Raw genomic sequence first — 22,262 nt, 5'->3', positions numbered from 1 at the left:
ATTATTCATAACTATTATTATTATTATTTATAACTTGACCATGTGATGTTAACATGGTTGAGCTCATGAGGGGACAACCTCTTCATGTACAATTGTATTTAGTGATTGTACGATGCTATTGTGCACATCCTTATTATAAGTGCTGTTCACTTCTTTGTGTAAAAACTTTTTAATTTTAAAAATACTGAGTGCACCTTTAAAATGTGACGCTTGTATTGTTGTTGACAATATCTGTTAACCATAACAGTTTTAGTCCACTGAAATAAGAAAGAAAGGCTTAGAGTATATAGATGATTTCTGTCCTAGGTTCAGCCTTTTCTTCTGCAGTGAGGGCTGGGGTACACTTATAGGAGGGGTCACATTTACACAATCCAACACTCGACTTCTTAAATTCGTGTGTACTGTTGCTTGGACGGACAGGCAGCATCCAATTTTTTACTCTACAGGTTTCTTGCACGCGGGACTTGACATTTTAACCAGAGGTACGCGTTTTTATTTCTGTTATGTAACATGTGACGTCTTCTGAAGTAACATTATTCTCCAGACTGAAACGAATGCCACACTTTCTCTTTGTTTATAAGGAGAACTGATTTTTTGTTTTCTTTAGTCATTTAATATAACGAGAAATCCTCGAAATTCCACGCGTATGTAAGTTAGTTATCCCAGTGAATAGTAACATTATTTATTCTCCTCTGCGATTTTCGTGTGTCGTAGTTTGAATTTCATCAGTCCTCTCGGAAAAAGCGAGGCCTGAAAAGTCTTCCAAACTTGCGACACATTGGTGGGTTTCTTTTTGAACATTTGAACTCTGTTTTAATCAGATTTAAATACTTTAATGTTAAACCTTCTAAAAGTTTCGAACTGGAAGCTGGGAGTTAAGAAATAGGCGTTTGTTTGTGTAACACATGAGGATGGGGATTATAAGGAACAAGAACTACAGTTGAGTGTCGTAAACTTTCGTAATCGCAAACTTTATTTATTTAGTTATTTATTTATTTATTTATTTATCTATCTATTTATCTATTTATTTATTTACAACTACTACGGAGCCTGGGAGGTCCCCTGTAGGAAAAATAAACAAACTAACAACAACAACAACAAAACAATCCGTCCCTTCAGTTTATAAACCGTACTCAGGAAGTTTTAAACTGTTCCCTCGGTTTAACAAATCGTGCCCACGGATTAATAAACCGTACACACAAATTCATAATACGTCAAAATAACCCGGTTAATCCCTGAAAACCGAGTAATCCATTTGCACACTGACATATTTTCCATGCACTACTGTCCATTGCACTAGTGTAAATGATGTTCATATGTTCATAGTTTTTGCCTATGAAGTACATACACTTTTACACAATGCATCTGTATAGTATGTTCATAGGACACCTATCTGTATATCATGCTAATAGTATTTAAAATCTGTAAATTATGTCCATAATACTGCCTTAAATCTTATATTTATTGTACATTTGTAACATATTGTAGACCTTGTATATTATGTACTTACTGTTTCTTGCACTTCAGGTTAGATGCTAACTGCATTTCGTTGCCTTGTAATTTACAATGACAATAAAGTTGAATCTAATCTAATCTAATCTAATTATTCACCAATAGGACAAAACACCACCGCCTGTGTTTTATAGCCTAAAATAAATGCTAAAAAGAATAGAAAATTCCTTGAATTTTCCAAAAAAAAAAAAAAAAAGGATAGAGTTTTGAGAGAAGAAGGTAAAAAGCAATACAAAACAAATAATGTGCCTGTGACATTGTCCTTTCTTTTCTCTCTAACTGAATGCAATGTTATATTAGGCCTAATTATTTAATAACATTAACGGTGAAGAATGTAATTTGTAACTTTGGGGGGGAAAGCTTAGTATAATATAATCACCAAAATAAGTCTTCATGATACGAAGAATAGTACACATTTCCAAAACTGTAAAAGGTTATTTAAAAATAAAGCATTCATGAATTATTTTATGACAAACATTTTACTCTCTTAAGTGCACTCATATAGTTAGCCTATATATTAAAATAATAATAATAAAAATAACGGTTATTTTTTTTTGTATTATTATCTATTATTATAGAGGCTATGCATAAGAAGTTTTTATCCAAAACGACTTACAAAGGAGGGACAAATTCAGTTACAATGCCAGGTTTATGATACAATAATAATTAAGTGCTAAGATTATCACAAATTAAACAATATTTTGATTCACATCTTTCTTATTAAATCGTTGTATTCCACCTCAAACTACAATCGATGGACAATTATTTAATACACTTTGCTATAGGCATATTCCACACAATAATTTTCAATAAAACTGTATGTTAACGTATGAATGAAGTTTAAGAATTCGTAAATACGGTTTATAAACTAAGGGGATGGATTGCGAAACCATCGGCATGGATTGTTTTTTTTTCTCCTACAGGGGACCTCTGTAGTACGTAGTTTACTGAGTGAGTTAAAGATCGTGTAGCCTTGAAAAAAAAATCGACAGGAAACCTTCACACTTCCTTTAAAACCACAAACTAAACTCTAACTATTAATCTCATGACTGCAGTCAGATGAAGTACTAAGTTGGACCTTTGTCATGGTTTTACTTTGTTCCTTGTTACTCAAGACAAGTCAGCAGTTTTAGCATTTCTAATGTTAATTTTTACCTAATTACATTGATTTTGTTCTGGGTAAAGAGAATGGGGACTATGGGGCTTAGGATCCAAAACCCACATTTTATTTATAAAGTATTTGTAGAAACGGCACATCTGTCACAAAAAGTTTTTCACGTTTCCATATAAATATATAAATATGTATTTAATCTTTTTTTTTGTCTCTTGAGATACTTTCCAGTGATACTCTGTCCTGTAAAAACTGACTTCACACACTGGATGAGACATCAGCCACTCAGAAAAATAATCTTTGTGTTATTTCAAGTTATTTTGTGATGTTAGTCATGAGGTCAAGCATTACATGTCCACCCTGGAAAATGTTGGGAGGAAAGAATCTGATTTATTGAATGTTTATAGGCATCTATACAATTGTCATTTTCAGTCATAGCTCAATCATCACATTTCATCTTTACATATTCTTGCCCTTTGACATTATTTTAGTTTTTGTAATTTTCTTCCAGTGGCTTGAATAGGATATTTGACTTTCAGTAATATACAGTTAATTATTAGAGCAGTGGGTGTGGTCACTTACTTTCATTTATGTGTATTTACCTTCCCTTTTTTTCTCTCTCAAGATCTAATTAAAAGTCATCATGGCTGTAGAAGGAGGAGCGAAATGTATCAAATACCTGCTCTTTTTCTTTAATTTCATCTTCTGGGTGAGTAACAAATAATGTATTATTTCACATCATACAGTAAAATGTTATAACTTGTTATACTTGTTATAACTGCTGGCCCATTTTTCTGAACTGTCTTTGGCTTATTGAAAGTGAAAGTGAAGTGACATTCAGCCAAGTATGGTGACCCATACTCAGAATTTGTGCTCTGCATTTAACCCATCCGAAATGCGCACACACACAGAGCAGTGAACACACACACACGCACGCACGCACGCACGCACGCACACACCCGGAGCAGTGGGCAGCCATTTATGCTGCGGCGCCCGGGGAGCAGTTTGGGGTTCGATGCCTTGCTCAAGGGCACCTAAGTCGTGGTATTGAAGGTGGAGAGAGAACTGTACATGCACTCCCCCCACCCACAACTCTTCTAATTTAAGGGAAGAACATTGAGGAATATGGAAAAACTGTGGCGTTTTCCTTTAAAAGGAAAAATAATGTAGACATTTTTTTCTGTACTTCTCAACGTCTTACGTCTTGTGGTGTTTCACAATTTTTCCTCCCCCTCTCAAAAAAAAAAAAGTGATAGGAGTTCATAGTAACTATGATGACACAGTTTTGCCAGTAAAAAATCCCAGTGGAGAACAAAATAAGTTTCCTGTTATAGTGATTCAGAGTGTAAGGCCCAAAAAATTTCACAACGTTCAGGAATGTTTCCTGTTTTTGTCAGATTACAGGAATACAGTCATTTAGTGTTAGCATGTAAATCAAATTTTGCTGTTGAGCTTTCAATGACCAATCATTCATGAGCATGGGTGTTTTTTTGTATGTATAGCATAGTTGCTACTGGATATGTATGAGCTTAAAGCTTGTTTTTCATATATACTCTGATTGGGAAGTGCTCAAGGCCACCAGCTATGCGTCCTGTGATCACAAAAAAATACTAATATCAGTTTGAACAGACAGAATTATTTAAGTATCTACCTAGATTTTGCTACTGCGTTGACCATTCAGAGCAATTTCTGGATTCACCTCATCTTATTTTTGTTTTAAGTTTAAATTTCAATCTCTTTTTATTCCAGTATATCCCACAAGTAATTGAACTACTATCTGTTTACTCACCTTTTATCATTTAAATAAATGATTTGTGACACAAGAAATATGACTTTAGTTATGGGATTCAGTGAACATCAAAGTAAATGAGAAATGTTTGAAAATATATTATATGACCACAATCATAAAAATGTTTATAGTTCAGATTGATTTAAAAACTGCATGTGTGGGAATTAATGTAACTTTCCAAGGGAAATTTTGTGGCATCTGAATAGGACATTATATCACATGGAGTTTCTCAACTGTAATGTTAAAAAGCACTAAAACAAGGGATCTGCTATGTTTCAGTTACCATTTAATTGTTTTTCAAATAATAATGAAACCTTTCTACTTCTGTTAATTTAAGATTATTTTAATTTCATATTGGGTACATTTCCTGTAAACAATCCCAGTGATATTGAGAATTGCAATTGTGTTTGATTTGGAGCAACAAAATGAAAATAATAAAACTTAGTTTTGTGCTGGGAATGTAATAGTCTCTTATATGTCTCAGTGGAAGTGAGATATAAAAGTTCAGTTTCAGTCATGTGATTGATCTTCCTATTTGTGATGGCATCATGTGGCTGATCAACGTGACACATTCTGTGAAAGAATGCCAAGGGGTAACTTGTAGGGCTGCACGATGTGTCGTTTAAGCAATGATATCGCAATGTGACTATCGTGGATTCGTACATCGCAAACTATCCAGTGATGACATGTTTTCTGTGTTGTCAAATCTTGTGCGATATCCTAAACTGCAGAGATCATTACACAACGTCTGATTCGCGAACTAACGATTCAATTTAATGAATGGTTTAAACAACTGACCTATCCAGCCTTCTGTTGAAATCAAAAGTTGTACAGTATTTGTTAACATAGTTAATGCACTGTGAAGTAACATTTGGATTTTTGGGGGCCGATGCCGATGCCGATATTAACTCAAAAAGAGCCGATTTATAAGCCGATATTTTGATTTTGAAAATAAACTGGATATTAGACCCATTTCCTATAAACTGCACTTACACAACATTCAATAGCAAAATATCTGCCTGTTCTATGTATGTGGGCTGTATAAACCATTTTCCAGAAGGGATTTATGTTTAAAAAAAAAAAGCCTTAGATTACGGTCTCAATGACTAAACAATTGCACATCAAAAGTATATATTTTTTAATGATCAAAAAACAGTGTGGTTTTAAACATTTAACACTTTTACTTTCTTCCAGTTGAAGCTGGTTTTAACAGTCTGTGTGTGTACTGTAAATAAATTTTAATACTAAAGTTAAAGTATTTGCAGAAGTAGTCCCACACTTTGCTGCTACAGCATTCACCTAGGGCAGAAAGAGAGACAGAGAAAGAATAAGCATGTGTATTAATAATATCACCATGTATCATTACTCATGTCATCATTAGAATTAGAATTATAATAGACAGGGATCTCCTACATAGGCAAAAATGAGAAATATATATATATATATATATATATATATATATATATATATATATATATATATATATATATATATATATATAGGTATGACATATTACCTACTTATATTTAACCATTTTATTACAACATTTTCCTGTTATGTCTGTAAAGCTGCTTTGAAACAATCTGTGAAAAAGAAAAAAGCGCGTGTTCAACTCATATTTATTTACATATCCCCTCTGGTTTAATCATTTCTGACGCACCTACTGTAGTTACTGTAACTACAATATATTTGCTCTCACAGACACACTCACAACGGACCTGTATATCTTCTCTTCTCTTTGTGCAGGGAAGCGACGCGCACGCGGTGCGACGCGCCCGTTTTTTCCAGGCGCGTCCGCACCGCATTGAGTTAAAAACATCTCAACTTTTCAGAATGCTGCAAGCGCACCGCGGGTCATGTGACAAGAACTAACCAATCAGGTTCATCCTTTCCCGTAACAACGTTGAAAACTGAGCCAAGATGAAGGAACAGCTGTTCATAGCTGTATATGGATTGCCATTTTGAAATAAATTTTGTAGCAGAGCTACTGCGAGCGATTTTTAGTGCTGCAAATCCATTTATGCTTTGCTGAAATTTCCCCGTCTGCATGGAGAGAGCACGTCATGGTTGCATAGCAAACTCTGCATGGAGAGAGCACGTCATGGTTGCATAGCAAAGGCAGACGCCTCAGGAGCGCTTCTGCCCGAGCGCTTTGGAGAAGGAAAAAGCGGCGCGCCTAGCGTTTTCCACGCGTTTTTAGGCGCGATATGTGAACTGCCCCTTACGCGGTCATTATGTGGGAAACACTGCAGATATATTTAGAATAAGATAAAAGCTAAAGTTATAGTTTGACCTCTTATTAACATTAGCGCTCTTCCACTGTTAAACATGATATTAGCTTTGTGGCTAATCTAATAAAGCAATGCATTAGCGGCCGTAAGTGATGTTACAGAATATTTAAAAGTGATAATGATAGGACCGTTAGCTAGAACTACCACACCGTTTTTATATACAGTGTATGAACTAAATCATCTCTCATGACGAACGACAGACTTACCGTCAAAACAGTACATTTCTGTGGCTTGGCTGATCGCTTTCTTCTATAGTGGAGTTGCAGACTCTCTTCAACTGCGGAGCTCCCTCTGGTGGGCAAACTATGCAACACTCATAACATGAGTGAAGCATGAAACGGCCGATGCCGATATATCGGTCGGGCTCTAGTTTTTATAAACTAAGATAAACAAAGATGAATAAATGTAGTAACAAAAGTATTACTCGTGGTAAGTTAATGTTAGTTAATATGTTAACAGTTCAAACCATATCCTAAAGTTACAAACAAATAATTAACTCTAATTTAAATAATACTCTGATTTTGAAATAATTTAAAATGAGAATGTAAGTGTGCTCACCCCATTTTTGTTTGTAAGAAAAAATTCGATTTCATATCGCATTATATATCGCAGAAAAATAAAATATCGCATTGTCTTTTTTTTTTTCAATATTGTGCAGCCCTCAATAATATGGGCTGATAATAGAGAATTAAACTCCTTATTTAAAACATAGTAATGTGTTTTTTACTGTAATAATAGACACTCCTGACAATTTCAGTGTATATCTTTTCACTCAGCAGGATTCATCCTCCTCTTTGTAAGTTTTGTTCAGGTACATGCTGCCACTTATTACCCTCAAATATTTCCATGGGTGTTGCTTTGTACATTAGTCGGTTTGGTGTAGACATAAAAGTTTATCTGGGGGTTGACTTGCTGTGACATGCCCATGTATCTTACATTTGTACAGCCGACACATACATATTACTAAACATCCTTTACACTTTGCTCAGCTTTGCCGATCAGTCCTCAAGACTTTACTGAAGAAACATTTACACAGTACATTATCTATGTGATGATGGTGTGTAACTAATTTCCTGATTGCTGAGAAACTTTACATAGCATGATGAATTGATATTTAAAGCCAGTGCAAATGGCAAGTTAGTGTACTGATAGTTACAAAGATTTGTTACAATACCCACACCTAGTTACAGCTCCCTTTTTTTGTTTTTCTCTTTAATGCTAATGCAATAAGTTAAGGTACAATTTCTGTTCTTTACATCTTTAGTGGAAACCAACACTCCAATAAAACCTAGTTAACATGAATTATTTATTCCAAATTAAAAGATAGTTAAATGATAAAATAGACTAAGATGAGAATTGGTACTTTTATTTCATTTGACTCTGAGAATGCATACACGATATGACATATGGCTTCTGTCTCAAGTCTCCTGGTCCTCTTTTTGTGTTTATTTTTGATCATCGTTCTTCTGTTTTCTCAATTTTACAACTATACAACTACTGTTTTTCACACTTCTCTCTGTCTCTTATCCCTAGCTGTGTGGCCTGGCCTTAATAATTATTGGGGTATTGGCTAAATTGTCTATCGACACCTCAGCCATCATCAAAGGATACTTGGGGTCTCCTATATTGCTGATAGTGGTGGGATCCATCATCTTCTTCATTGCATTCTTTGGCTGCTGTGGTGCCTGGAAGGAGAATCAGTACATGATGACCATGGTAGGGATGTGTGAGGAAAATATTTGTGTTCTAGTGCATAAAATGAGATTCAGGTTTTCCAATAAATGTAAACTAATGGTTGTTCAGACAGTTTCACTAAGATAAAGGAAATCGTTTTAAGTGTTTACAGTCACTTCAGCTGCTTGCACAAGGGGATACATTTTGTTTGCACCATTTATTCTTAACTTGTACCTATTAGTTCACAAGCTCCTTGTAAACAAAGGCTTAGTCACTAAGTATTACATGGCATTTTTACCTTTGTTGCTTCCAAATTTGTAATCAGGAAGTAGTTTTGAAATCCATGCATTTTGGTTTTAATTTGTTTTCATCTTATTTAACCTCATGCAGCAGTCGGAGAACATAAATTTGAGTTGAAAAGTGAGAAAAATACTATATTGCTATATTTTCAAAGATTTATCTATTGTTTGTTATCTAATTTAATTATTGAAATATTCCATTACATGTTATATATTTAAATATGCAAATAGAATAACATGACAGATTTGGGAATTGTATGTAAAAATAATCTGGAACAAGAAATAATACTACTAATAATAAAAAAAAATAATAATAACCAGTATTGAAGCAATAAATAAGATTAATTCACAAACGAAAATACAGATTAATGATAAACATAAAATAGGTTGGGGTTTTATTTGACTGCACCTCCTCTCCATTTCTCGCTTGCAGTAAACTAATGGTTGGAAGAGAATGGTTAAGCATATTCTGCTCATACTGTGAATCTGACGTCATCAGAGAAGGAAAACTACATCTAGGTTTTATTTCCACTAAATTGATGCTGATGCTTTTGATTATTTACTAACGGCCAACAGATAAATCCAGACTCCTTTTGACATAACACATAATTGGAAGAATAGATGTGTAACTAACTGCATATTTCACTAAAATGGATAACAAAGTTAGAATGAACTGGTGCCTCAGAATATGCCATTGTATAGCACCTACCCTCTCTCAAGAAAATCATTAAACTCTTTGAAACGCTATTCCTTGAATTTCTTCACCTTTATTTATTCTTTCCTAGTTCACTGTTCTTCTGTCCCTCATCATCATCATTGAAATCGGAGCCGCCATCGCTGGATATGTCCTATGGGGGAAGGTGAGCACTCTTCTCATGGGCACTTCATTTTTATTAATGTATTTCCTAGTGCCATTTGTCTCATAATAATTTATCTTTCTCTGCAGCTGAATGGTCTACTGCATGAACGCTTTGACATCCTGATCGCAGGATACAATGAAACAGAAAATCGTCAAATCATTGATGAGATACAGCAAGAGGTTAGTAAACCCAAACTCTCACTTTTTGGATGTGCTGCTTGTCCAAACAAGACCTGTGATCCTGCTCCGGTGTCCATTTTCACATGAGTTTCTCCCATTATTTTTGCTTGGTGCCATCTGTTGATGCTAAACTGACATCCTGCTTCCTCTTGTGCTGTTATGTGGTTAAAATCACTTTAGACCGTGTACTGCACTTTTTTTTTCACACGCACACACGCATGCACGCACACACACACACACACACACACACACACACACACACACACACACACACACACACACACACACACACACATATATATATAATTTACAAAAAGACCAGATAATGTGTAAGTTGAAATTGTAATGTCTTTCTTTCAGCAAAAGTGCTGTGGACAAAACTCGTCTCTTGATTGGCTGAACTCAAAATTTTTGGCTCACGATTCAGTCCCAGACTCCTGTTGTAAAAACATCACTAAGGATTGTGGTGAAGGAGCTATCCGAGACACCAGAAAAATCTACATGGATGTAAGAAACCTTTCTTTTTTCGTTACTGTGGCATTTTTATAAAGAAGTTCTACAAAAAAAGTAACTGTGTCCTCATAGCTTAAATAGAAAATGTAGAGTTTTTAAATGTTCTTTTTTTAAATAAGACTAGTTCAGATTGTTTATTGGACAGAATATGTGGGATGTGCTATAAGCACTTAGATTTTGTTTATGTGATTGATTCACACAGGGATGTCAGCCCATTATGGATAAGTTTCTAAAGCATATCATCCTGTATATCTCTGTGCCAGCTCTGGTCATTGGACTTGTGCAGGTAAGACCTTCAAGATTCGTTTTTTCTATTATATGTGCATAAAAAGTCATTGCAACCTTCTCTTCTTTGTACTCTAACCAATACATATGTTTGTTTTTTTTGTAGATCACAGGCATTGTGTTGTCCTGCATTCTGATGCGAGCCATCCGCAGTGGGTATGAGGTCATGTGATCGCATCTAGTTACAGAATCTGACAAAACTCATTAAGCATATCACTAATGCGTTGACCAAACAGCCCAGTGCTCCAGAAAACTGTTTCTTATTTGATAGGTCAGGAACAAGGAGCAATATTCTTTGTGTTGTTTTGAGATCTCAAAAATAAATAATACATTTAATTAAAATGAGTATATGCTGCATTATAGAACTTATATTAGGGGATTATATTAGGGAATACACTATATCTCCAGAATTTTTAAAGGCTGTAAACCTTCTGATTTAAAACATATTTTAAACAAAGGCACAAAATGCCTCAAAACTCAATTCACAAATGACTGTGCATGAACAACTATTGTTAGCAGAATAAATATTCAGAATGAAAATGTTTCAAGACCAATGAGCTTTTATTCCAAATGGTTATATTTGGCATTTTTTCAGTGTACTTTTTGTCTCAGAGGTTGTTAGAACCTCTTATAGTGTAAATGTATGTCACTAATTACACAGCCTAACTATATGGAAGAAAACAAATTAATTTAATTATTCCGCATGTTCCAGAATCCCGATAACATCTTTCAGTGACAATGACCTTCCTGTCTGTTCCTTACTAAAATAAACTAAATTGGATCGCCAAGAAACACTTTTAAAGAATAATTCCTTCATAATGAAAATAATGTGTGACTGAGCCAAAGGACTCATGTATAAAAAAAAAAAAAAAAAAAAAGGTTTTGCCCTGCTTGGATTTGCAAACATGAGTCTGTTTGTTCCTGTGATGTTTTGCCTTTGGGTGTGGTGGTGGATTTTCAGCACTGGGCATTAGGAAGAGAAGTCATCTACTTCTTTCTGAGGCCAGTGACCTGGGTGTTTAGGGTAGTTTACAGTGAGCAGCACCATACAGTGCAAATAGAGGGAGGTCTCTGACTCTGGTCAAACAGAAAGGAAACACAATACCACAATGAATGTGCAACACAGTAACTGTCATCTCAGTTTCAAAAGAAAAACTGTGGTTTCTTCTGTTATTTGTTCATGCCATCAACACAAACCTCAACTGACCAATTAAGAAACATTCAGTGTGTATTAAAAGCTAACTTTAGAGTACATTTATGTTCAAATACTGAATACTGTGCAGTATACAATATACTTAAAAACAACATTTAAACTGTAATTCTTAATATTAATATGCCACACTGTTATCATCAAGAACCGTTTTAATTTTGAGTAAATAATCATTAAAATTACTTTTGCTTCATTCATAACACTGCACTGCATTATGGGATACAGTATCCTCGGCAATTCATTCAGTTGTACACCAGACATGTTGTATTGTCTACAGAGAATCTGCATACAGAAATGTTGCAAATTAAATGTTATGTTTACATTATCTAAAATATGCACTAATTTGCATACATATCCAGAACCAAAATCTGAACATTGGAAAAGGCCAGGTTCAAAATTCTTATTTCACATTAACTTTAAATTCTTTTCACAGAGGGACATTTTCGACATCTGTTTTTATCACTCCATAAATGTCTTATGGCTTGTATACCTTTGAGGTGTGTTGAGAACTGCAACCACTGTGTGAGCCATTCCCGGCACTGTCCGGGACTCAGATGGTCAGGATTCAGCCCTCTCACGTAACATGCCTAGGAGATGTGATGTAAAAATAGTCTTCAAAAGAAAGTCTGCTTAAAAAATGTAATAGGCAGGAAAGAGTGACCCCTGACCTCTCTGAGCTCCGCATCGTTTAATTGGTGCACGCCTAATCGAACAATGGCGCGGTCAAGCTGCATGAGTTCTAAGGCGTGGCTGTTCAAGCGTCGACCAATCCAGAAGCCTGGGAGGCGGGGCGTCAGGAAAAGCAAAGGACACAGGTGCCTCTGCAAATACATTTTTTTTTTCAAATACAAGACTAAATAACAAACATTTAAAGTGCAGTTCATTGTTCAGCTGAGTATTTGAAGCTCACCATCTGATCTGCATATATTCTCTTGATACCCAAGGGAGGCCCAGAGAACAAAGTTCTCACTGCATGGACATCAGACACCACAGGATGGACTCCACTTCGGACCTGCAGACACACATTTATATTTATTGAAAAGTCAAAATCAGAATTAAATTATAAAGGGTATGGTTTCGCATATACGTAACATTATGAATGAACTCAGGCTACCTTACTGCAGAGCTCCATGAGGCGGCTTTTGAGGCGGCTGTCTTGGACAGATGTTGATATGCTCTCCAGCCCTTTGACTATAGCCCAGTGGTGTTGTGCTCTCTGGGCATGATACACCCCCTGAAACTCCACCAGCTGCTGTGGGGTCCAGAAGTGCCGGATCAGAAGCTGGCGAGGATAGAGGTACCTACGTAGAGGATGATGCAGGCATGTGATCAGCTAAGGACAAGAAAGAAGAAAAACATCCACCTTTCCCCATTTAGTGCACACACACACACACACAGACACCGTGAACACACACCCAGAGCAGTGGGCAGTGGGCATAGCATTTATGCTATGGTGCCCGGGGAGCAGTTGGGGGTTCAGTGCCTTGCTCAAGGGCACCACAGACGTGGTATTGCTGACTCAAACCCACAACCTTAGGGTTAGGAGTCAAACTCTAACCATTAGGCCAAGACTTCCCCAAATAATATACTGTTGCAAAATAATTGTAGTATTATTTGTTGAGTATTTAATAACTATTACTGAAGAAGTATTTACATTGTAAAAATCGAAATAAATTATTATTACTATTGAAATAATACTATTGAGTTATTAGTATTTAATAACAACAACAACGATAAACGTATTTAAGGTTTAGTATTTTAACATTTAAAAAATAAATGTAAAACAATCAATAAAGAAATATTACAATTGCAATAATACAATTACACTGTAAAATTAAAAGGATCATAATAATTATATTATTATCAAAAACTATATATATAACATAAATATATTTTTATTAAAATTATACAATTAATAAAATATTACTTTTGCAAAAATATTATTGTAATAGATATAAGGATTAATAATAATATTTATTTTAAAACGCATCAATTTTTCCCTCAGATTGATGAAATTTTACATCTTCATCTGTCCATGACAGCCGACTCAAAACCAACCTCATAGAGCTCTGCAGTAAGGTAGCCTGAGCTTATTCAATATTATTATCATTAATTTTATTATCACTCCTTTGCTATATTACAATAATATTTTTGCAATAGTAATATATTTCTTAATTAAATTTTATAATAGAGAGGTTAAGAGTGTGCTTTGAGTTTACTGAATCGGGCTTCTTTTTAATGATAATGATTGTTGTAGTAACTATGAATTGATGAGTGATACAATAAGCTGCTACATTAGTTTCTGTGTAAATTCTGTTGTTCAAACAAAGAATGTCAGAATCTAGCAAAATAACAAGCCATGGATTAACAAAGATTTGAAACATTATTTAAATATGGGAAAAAAAATTTATTTCATGCCGCATAGTCATCAGAACGTAAAGGAGTTAAATAAAGCAGTTAAAGTAAGATAAAAAAAACACAGAAGGAATATAAAGAGATTCAAAAGAGGAAATACAAGAGATGCGTCATCCCTGTAACCGAAGTACCTCATGCAAAATTGGTAAATGACTTTTGTCCAATTGCGCTTAAATCAGTTCTTTTCAAATATATGAAACGCATAGAAAGGAATTGTCATCTGAAATTGAGAGATCTATTGGCCCCCTGAAATTTGCATACCGGGTCAATCGGAGCACTGTGAATGCATGTTTACATATAATGTTACTGTAATAAAACAGTTAAACAGAAGAACAAACTTTCACAAATATATAAACAGGCAAATAAGATCACTAGCCATAAACAACACTCACTTCAGGTATCATTTGGTTATTTTATGGACAAATTGCCATTTTTTCCCCTCTTAATAATGTTGCTGCTTTGCTTTTGTCAGAAAATACAGGAATTTGAATAAATACAGAAAAACCACATTCCTGAGGATGGAAGTATCATTGGATCAATGAATGGAAGAGTGACAGATAATAAAGGAGACATGCAATATTCAAGCAGTTTCAAAGATGCAAAAATACTTCATAATCGCTAAAAGCCAAAACACCAAAACAAGTTAAATACTCACATAAGGATGAAGACCACATAGTTGGCAAAGGGAGGTATTGATAAGATGACCAATGGGATGGCTTTGATTAAGTCCCTGCGGACCTGAAAGCAACAAACAAAAATGATAACAATTGAATACAACTTATAACAGCAATATATCCCAAAAATGTCTGTTTCAGCTCTTTGACCCACCTGCCTGATTTTCTCCATATCACGGTAATGCAAATTCTGGTACTCAGTTTTTTCATTCAGCATGCAGGCTATGATTCTTCTCACTTTTTTACCATCTTGAAACAGGAGTCGGAAACCTTTATTGAAAATCATAAAACCCTATATTATATCATATTTGCCCAAGATGCTATGAGGATACAAATTCAGTAATGATTTTAAACATATATTCACTCTGACCTCTCATAAAAGTCTGATAGAGAACGTAAAATCGTGGAAAGCGACGTTGCAGGAATCTCTCATATTTCTCATTGGTCCATTTCAGAATGCTTCGACCAATTCCATGTCTTGCTTGTGAAGGTGAGTAGTGTCTAACAAACCACAAACTACTACACATACATACATAAATTTGTAAAATATCAAAACGGCAGGGCATGTACTGTATTTCCTGATGAACCCAGGGCAATTTCTTCTGAGAATGAATGTGTTAACAGATTCAACTTGAATTCAATAGCATGCACCCTAATGGCTGTAAACATTGTTCTTTGAACAAGTAACAAGACACACCCATTAAAGTTTACATATCAAACTGTGTGCATTCTAAATTAATTTATTTAAACTTCTGAATGTCAAACTTGAAGACAAGTGCAACATTGTCCTCTAGGGGGCGGTAAACTCCACAATATTTGTGATGTTTTGTAAGCTTTTTCTCAAATGTTCCATTTCAATAGCTTTTGTTGTGCTATACAGGTGCATCTCAGACTGAAGTAGTTTTTAGTATTTGGTTCTTTTAATTGTGATGAATTTGGCTGACATCTAACAAAAGCTCACCAAACAAAGAGTTTTTAGTGAATTGTTGGCCTTCTGGAAAGTATTTTCATTTACTGTACATGTACTCAATACTTGTAAGGCGCTTCTTTTGCTTTAATTACTGCCTCAATTCGGCGTGGCATGGAGGTGATCAGTTTGTGGCACTGCTGAGGTGCTATGGAAGCCCAAGTTTCTTTGACAGTGGCCTTCAGCTCATCTGCATTGTTTTGATCTCTCGTTTCTCATTTTCCTCTTGACAATACCCTATAGATTCTCTCTGGGGTTCAGGTCTGGTGAGTTTGCTGGCAAGTCATGCACACCAACACCATGCTCATTTAACCAACTTTTGGTGCTTTTGGCAGTGTGGGCAGGTGCCAAATCCTGCTGGAAAATGATCAGCATCTTCAAAAAGCTGGTCAGAAGGAAGCATGAAGTGCTCCAAGATTTCTTGGTAAACGGGTGCAGTGACTTTGGTTTAAAAAAAACACAAAAGGTATGGAAAGGTAACACTGGACTTCAAGCAACTTGGGCCTATGAGCTTCTCCACCCTTTCTCCAGATAGGACCCTGGTTTCCAAATGAAATAAAAAACTTGCTCTCATCTGAAAAGAGGACTTTGGACCACTGGCAACAGTCCAGATCTTCTGCTTAGCCCAGGTGAGACACCTCTGGTGTTGTCTGTGGTTCAGGAGAGGCTTAACAAGAGGAATACGACAACTGTAGCCAAACTCCTTGACACTTCTGTGTGTGGTGGATCTTGATGCCTTGACCCCAGCTTCAGTACATTCCTTGTGAAGTTCACTCAAATTCTTGAATTGTATTCACTTGACAATCCTCATAAGGCTGCGGTTCTCTCGGTTTGTTGTGCATCTTTTTCTACCACACTTTTTTCTTCCACTCAACTTTCTGTTAAAATGCTTGGATACAGCACTCTGAGAACAGCCAGCTTCTTTGGCAATGAATGTTTGTAGCTCACCCTCCTTGTAAAGGGTGTCAATAATTGTCTTTTGGGCAACTGTCAGATCAGCAGTCTTCCCCATGATTGTGTAGCCTAGTGAACCAAACTGAGAGACCATTTTGAAGGCTCAGGAAACCTTTGCGGGTGTTTTGTGTTGATTAGCTGATTGTCACCATATTCTAATTTGTTGAGATAGTGAATTGGTGGGTTTTTGTTAAATGTGAGTCAAAATCATTACAATTAAAAAGAACCAAAGACTTAAACTACTTCAGTCTGTGTGCACTTTATTTTACGAGTTTCACAATTTTCTGAGTTTAATTACTGAAATAAATGAACTTTTCCACAACATTCTAATTTATTGAGATGCACCTGCAGTTCTGTAAATAAAACCAACATCTAAATTTTATTTTATGAACCAGTAATAAGACAATTTTTAATTGTGATTTTGCTCAGTGGCTCTTGGTTTTGCACTTTGCAGGCGGTCCCTACCCTGCACTTTTACAAGGACTATCAGTGACAATACCTTAAGGCAGATAAAAACAAATAAAACACATTGCGTGTTCTCTTCTACATTTGAAAACAATTATAACACATTATGTTTCTTGTCCTTGAGCTCAGAAGATTTCCGAGGGCGAATCTCTGACAAATGTCAAACGTCGAACCAACTTAATTAAAAGGAGGACAGACAATGAGAAATATTTCCAGTAGCTCCATTTGTATAATTTATGATGAAACATTACGTTATCTTTAGTATCATTTTATAACGAGTGCATATGCAAAAACACCTAGATGTATGGTATGCACACAACCGCATACATATGATCGATAATCCTATACTTGTTATGAATAGTAGGCTACCTGGATTTTGTGTAATCCAGTCTAGGTGTGCAGAGACTTGCTTTGACTCCGACAGGTCGTTTTCCATAAAATAAGATCAAAGAAGCTCCGCTCCACACACCTCTACAGGACAGTGCCATCTTGGACGGAGCAGCTGACAGTTCTCGTGGGCGTGTCTTCAGAGAATGGAATGCAGGCGCGGCGCTGTGATTGGCTGCTACAATCACAGCACATACATTACCCAGAGCCGTTGAGAAACGCACCACTTTTATTTATTTTTTTCGATAGATACCGTAGTATTTGTGCGATTGGAGTAATTTCAAAACAGTATTAGTCTTCTTGGCTCAAGCAAACTAAAAATTAATATATTTGTACACTGCTGTTCAAAAGTTTGGGATCAGTCAGATGTTTAATGTGTTTTACAGAAGTCTCTTCTGTTCATCAAGGCTGCATTTATTTGATCTAAAATACAGAAAAAAACATAATATTGTAAAATATTATTTCGTTTCAAAATAATGGTTTTCTATATACTTTGAAATAGCCTAAAATGTATTTCTGTAATTCAAAGGCTGATTTTTCATCCTAATTACGTCTTTGGTGTCACATGATCAGAAATCATTCTAATATGCTGATTTATTATCAATGTTGGAAACATAATAAAGCTTAATTTTTATTTTATTTTATTATTTTTTTGGGAAATTTGTGAAACCTGTTTTTTTTTTTTTTGTGAATCTTTTTTCACAAAATATAAATATAAATTTTTTTTCAATAAATATAAAAAGAAACAGCAATCATTAAAATATAAATATTTTCTTACAATATAAATCATAACACATCCTTGCTGAATAAAAGCATTAATTTCTTTCAACAACAAAAAAAGAAAAAAAAGGAAAGTTTTTTTTTTTTTTTTTTTTGCTGACCCCAATTTTTTTAAGGTAGTGTATATTGTTACAAATTAAAACATTTATATTTTGAATAAAAGCTTTTTATTCATCAAAGAATCCTGAAAAAAAGTATCACAGGTTCCAAAAACATTAATCAGCACAGCTGTTTCTAATCTAATTTAATCTAACATTAAATGAATTGAACTTAATTGTTTTATTTAACTTTATTTTATATAAAATAGTTTTTTTCTGTCTCTATCTGGAAAAGTATTGAACATAGTATTTAATTATGGTAATATTGTAATGACGAAACAAAGGTTTTTACGTAGTGGGTCACGTGACATTTCACGGTCAATCAAGTGAAGGGGAGCACGTGCCATACCTTAAGACTACAAAAACAAGTAGTAAGTGTTCTGTCGACACTATGCCATGTAAAGAGATTAGAAAGTATTGCACGTTGTGATTGTTTTTTAATTTTTTGAAAGAAAAATTGCAAATGTTTTTGATCGAACTACTATGACTTTTGGCGTTCGACGTACCTTCTTTCAAGTGCTTTAACTGTCTTGTTTAGCACGAGCCACTTTTCTACTTAAAACTTGGCTTGTTTTTAAATTGGGCGTGTTTTATTTAGGGTGACATTTTGAACTCCCAAAACCCCAGAAGGAAGCGAGTATGGCCACTATTAGATTCGGGAGTAGCGTTGGTCCGTCCGGAGTCAACTCTGAAAATCAACATCATGGCTGGACTGAAGAAAACGGTAATTTAGCAGCTGGATTTATTATAGGCCTACCCCATCTGAAATCACAATATTACAGTCAAACACGTCCATCTAGCGCGTTCACATAGAAAAACACTGGACGAGTAGCGCAGTGGAACGGAAAAGGCGTTCCGTGTGAACCAGCCACAAGATCAACCAAGTTTGATGATGAGCTTCTTGTTTCCACAGTTTATAGTGAAGACACTGATGACGTCGGTGACCCCAACAGGATTGTGCAGTGCCCTTATGACAAAAACCACCAGATCAGAGCCTCTCGCTTCCCTTTTCATGTTCTCAAGTGCAGGAAGGTGGGTTATGGGGGGGGGGGAGATCTCCATGTGTTTGTTTTTGATGATATATTTATTGAAATTGTGAAGGTGTTGAGGACTTTATCTGTCCACCCCCTATCTGTATCAGAACCACCCCAAACTGGCTAGTGAACTGAAGACTTGCCCCTTCAACGCCAGACACTTGTTTCCCAAGCATGAGTTGTCTCATCACATTGCGAACTGTGAAGACAAGAGGTCACTGAATGCTGAAGATGGTTAGTGTTGCATGTTTGATGGTCTGTTACTGAGAGATTTTCGTTGTTCTTTCATGGGACCAAAAAAAAACAAAAAAAAAAACTTTGTTTCTCCTTTCCAAAATCTTTTTTTTTAAAGATATTTTTCATTTGTCAGTCAGGATCAGTGTTTGGGAGTATCTAGTTGCATGTAATTTAATTACAAAATAAATGTAACCGTAATCCATAAGTTACTGAGAAAGTGTAATTAAACTAGTTACTTTTGAAAATGTTAAAGATAACAGAAAGGTTTACATCTGAATATTTTAATCCCCACCCACATAGATTTAATTGATTTCTTTCCCAAATTGCACTGACTTCTCTAAAATGAGACTCCAATGTTTCAGAAGTTTAGGACTCAGAATAGGACACGTTTATACAATAACTTTTTTTATTATTATTTGGGTTTATGTATATGCTTTTTGTAGATTAACCGTTAGATGCCTGTGTTTTCGGTCATACCTACAGTATACAAAGATTTGATTAAAAAAAAAAAAAAAAAAAAAACACATAATAGCAATTGAACTTTCTTGTATGCTTTTGATCATTTTTTTTTTTTTTATAGGAAATGTAGAGCTGCTGGAGAAGTTTCAGGTGCCTGTTAACACCTGCACAAACCCTTCACCCTATGAGGACTGGGAAACAGGTGTGTGTGTGTGTGTGATCTGTTGAGTGTATGGGGTGCCATTTTGAGTCTCGTTTTTTTCAGGCTTCTGTTGTATATCTGCTATGGCATTGCCAGTTTGCCTAATTAAATATGTGTAGTTTCTGTATTTTTATTTTGGTTTAAAAGAATAAATCCCCTTCTTTCTGGATTCCCTCTGTTTGGCCCTATGATTGCAGAGGCTGATGATAATGCTGCTATGTTTGTCTGGGGTGCATCCAACAATCAGCTTGCCCAAAACGAGTGAGTCCTCATGGTCTGAGGTTTTTTTTTTTTTTTTTTTTTTTGTGATTTGATTCTGTGCTAATGTTATGATCTCTGTCCACTGCAACGCTATCGCTTTAAAATGTAAAACTGGTTATTTAAAACAATTACTTATCAAACAGATGGAATTAGAAATCAAGGCCTGCCTCTAATAAAAGCCTGCTTCAAATAAAAGCCTGTTACCTTCTGCAGCTCAGGTAAATAAAGGCCCAGGCTTTTATTTGAGGAATTATGGTACTCTTATTCCTGCGTTTAAAAACAAAAAAACCTGACCATTGTCTGATGTTTTCTGACAAAACGGGGCTAAAGTGGCTCCACTCAGGTGAATTATTATTATTATTATTATTATTATTTTTGCTTTATATACACTTGCACTCTTGCTTTTGTTAGTCCAGAGCCATCTACCACCATCAGTTTATCCGATGGACTCCGGGCACCACGGACTCTTCCATGGAAACTCTGTAAGCGCTTTAACACTCTTAATTTAACCAGGGGTGTAACTTTTAGAGGAGCCTGCGCTTCTATCCATGGGAGTTATTAACACTCCTGTAGATGGCAGCAGCACTCTTAGCGGATTCAAACAGTCCTGTGGCATTTTCTAAACCAGTTATGACCAGTATTGTAAAAAAATTAATTACTTTTAGACTAGTCTAAGCTGTGTATGCTATTTGTGTGTGTGTGTAATAACAATATTGGCATTCTCACTTTTTTCTTTCTTTTTTTGGTAAGGATGTCACCACTGGATGGACTTCACCTACTAATCTTACTTAATACTTTAAGCCCTGTGTGATTTCTAGCCTAACTTGTTTAAAGTCTACTTATATTTTAAAGTTTTTAATTTTTAAAGTGTTGTGAAATTTTCCCTTTTCCTATTTTCTACAAGGTAATACACTCTGTAAACGGTTATGGTCCATGTGTAGAGATGCTCCTTATTAAAGCAAAGAATTGTCATTTTCAAGTGAGACCCCATTCAGTGCCAATCTATCTGGACCTTTTGCTTTTTGTGGAAGTGGTTCTTTAATCCTGATCTGTATGATTCATTAAAGATTTAAGTGCAAGCCTCTATTGCTCTATATAATTTTTTTTTTTTTTTTTTTTTTTTTTTTTTTTTTTTTTTTTTGTACAAACTACAATCCCAAATCAAGTCTGTTACTTTTGGGAATTTGATAAGTTTAGTTTTAAACGTATCCATAATTAACAATATTAGAAACTTAAAAGTAAAAATTCAAACAGTTAATGACTTAATTTAAATTGGACCAAAAAACGTGTATATGGTTTTGATAGTGTAAAAATGCATTGTTTAAATTGTGACTGGAATACATTTTTACACACGTTTAGGCTTTAGTCTAAAATGAATAGCATTGCTCTCATAGATTAATATCATTAACAAAAGTGTTTGTAAATTTAACCGATCGATTCAATTTTGTAAATTGTTGCATTATTGTAACAGTCTTTTGAAATCTTTTTTTATTTTGGAGATTATGTCCTCACCCACAGTGTGCTTGGAGCATTTTTAATTAGTGTGTGAAAGTTCTGTCCTTTTTCCATTTACAGTGGTTATTTGAGTCCTAGAGAAGATGGGCTA

General features: G+C 35.1%; 3 protein-coding genes across 7 annotated transcripts; 2 read left to right on the top strand and 1 right to left on the bottom strand.

Annotated features, from left to right (window-relative positions):
- Positions 1-296: 296 nt before the first annotated feature.
- Positions 297-11,056, top strand: LOC113065585 (CD63 antigen). Its single transcript, XM_026236940.1, has 8 exons — positions 297-482; positions 3,249-3,332; positions 8,237-8,419; positions 9,462-9,536; positions 9,623-9,715; positions 10,076-10,222; positions 10,431-10,514; positions 10,620-11,056. Exons 2-8 carry the CDS (start codon positions 3,267-3,269, stop codon positions 10,683-10,685), a joined length of 714 nt encoding a protein of 237 aa, XP_026092725.1. The 5' UTR covers positions 297-482; positions 3,249-3,266; the 3' UTR covers positions 10,686-11,056.
- A 262-nt stretch (positions 11,057-11,318) lies between these two features.
- On the bottom strand, positions 11,319-17,698 carry LOC113065584 (LETM1 domain-containing protein 1-like). Of its 4 annotated transcripts, none has more exons than XM_026236936.1 (9): positions 17,568-17,691; positions 15,183-15,331; positions 14,967-15,082; positions 14,794-14,876; positions 12,838-13,024; positions 12,634-12,735; positions 12,392-12,544; positions 12,214-12,310; positions 11,319-11,590 (listed from the first exon to the last, which is right to left on the bottom strand). In XM_026236936.1, exons 1-9 carry the CDS (start codon positions 17,684-17,686, stop codon positions 11,484-11,486), a joined length of 1,113 nt encoding a protein of 370 aa, XP_026092721.1. In that variant the 5' UTR covers positions 17,687-17,691; the 3' UTR covers positions 11,319-11,483. The 4 variants fall into 4 exon arrangements, with proteins under 4 accessions (XP_026092721.1, XP_026092722.1, XP_026092724.1 ...); XM_026236937.1 differs by having other exon boundaries at positions 15,183-15,313; XM_026236938.1 differs by lacking the exon at positions 11,319-11,590 and adding an exon at positions 11,597-12,005.
- Positions 17,699-18,728: 1,030 nt separating this feature from the next.
- LOC113065344 (gametocyte-specific factor 1-like) lies at positions 18,729-21,740 on the top strand. Of its 2 annotated transcripts, none has more exons than XM_026236568.1 (8): positions 18,729-18,834; positions 19,062-19,187; positions 19,377-19,495; positions 19,605-19,731; positions 20,315-20,395; positions 20,593-20,656; positions 21,068-21,138; positions 21,407-21,740. In XM_026236568.1, coding segments are annotated over exons 2-8 (549 nt in total). In that variant the 5' UTR covers positions 18,729-18,834; positions 19,062-19,102; the 3' UTR covers positions 21,409-21,740. The 2 variants fall into 2 exon arrangements, with proteins under 2 accessions (XP_026092353.1, XP_026092354.1); XM_026236569.1 differs by lacking the exon at positions 18,729-18,834 and adding an exon at positions 18,859-18,877.
- The last annotated feature ends 522 nt before the right edge of the window (positions 21,741-22,262 follow it).

The sequence above is a fragment of the Carassius auratus genome, chromosome 48, assembly GCF_003368295.1.
Source record: "Carassius auratus strain Wakin chromosome 48, ASM336829v1, whole genome shotgun sequence".
NCBI classification, from domain to species: domain Eukaryota; kingdom Metazoa; phylum Chordata; class Actinopteri; order Cypriniformes; family Cyprinidae; genus Carassius; species Carassius auratus.
This window is presented reverse-complemented; position numbering and strand designations above follow the sequence as displayed.

Bases quoted from the DNA above. Each gene is read 5' to 3' on its own strand.
- LOC113065344 (XM_026236568.1), top strand. From the start codon at position 19,103: ATGGCCACTATTAGATTCGGGAGTAGCGTTGGTCCGTCCGGAGTCAAC. The intron at 20,396-20,592 runs GTGTGTGTGTGT...CTATGATTGCAG, and splicing joins CTATGAGGACTGGGAAACAG to AGGCTGATGATAATGCTGCT. The intron at 20,657-21,067 runs GTGAGTCCTCAT...TGCTTTTGTTAG, and splicing joins AATCAGCTTGCCCAAAACGA to TCCAGAGCCATCTACCACCA.
- LOC113065585 (XM_026236940.1), top strand. From the start codon at position 3,267: ATGGCTGTAGAAGGAGGAGCGAAATGTATCAAATACCTGCTCTTTTTC. The intron at 3,333-8,236 runs GTGAGTAACAAA...TCTTATCCCTAG, and splicing joins TCTTTAATTTCATCTTCTGG to CTGTGTGGCCTGGCCTTAAT. The intron at 10,223-10,430 runs GTAAGAAACCTT...TGATTCACACAG, and splicing joins CCAGAAAAATCTACATGGAT to GGATGTCAGCCCATTATGGA.
- LOC113065584 (XM_026236936.1), bottom strand. From the start codon at position 17,686: ATGGCACTGTCCTGTAGAGGTGTGTGGAGCGGAGCTTCTTTGATCTTA. The intron at 15,332-17,567 runs GTAGCCTACTAT...ATGTATGTGTAG, and splicing joins CTGGATTACACAAAATCCAG to TAGTTTGTGGTTTGTTAGAC. The intron at 12,545-12,633 runs GTGAGCTTCAAA...ATGTATTTGCAG, and splicing joins GAATATATGCAGATCAGATG to AGGCACCTGTGTCCTTTGCT.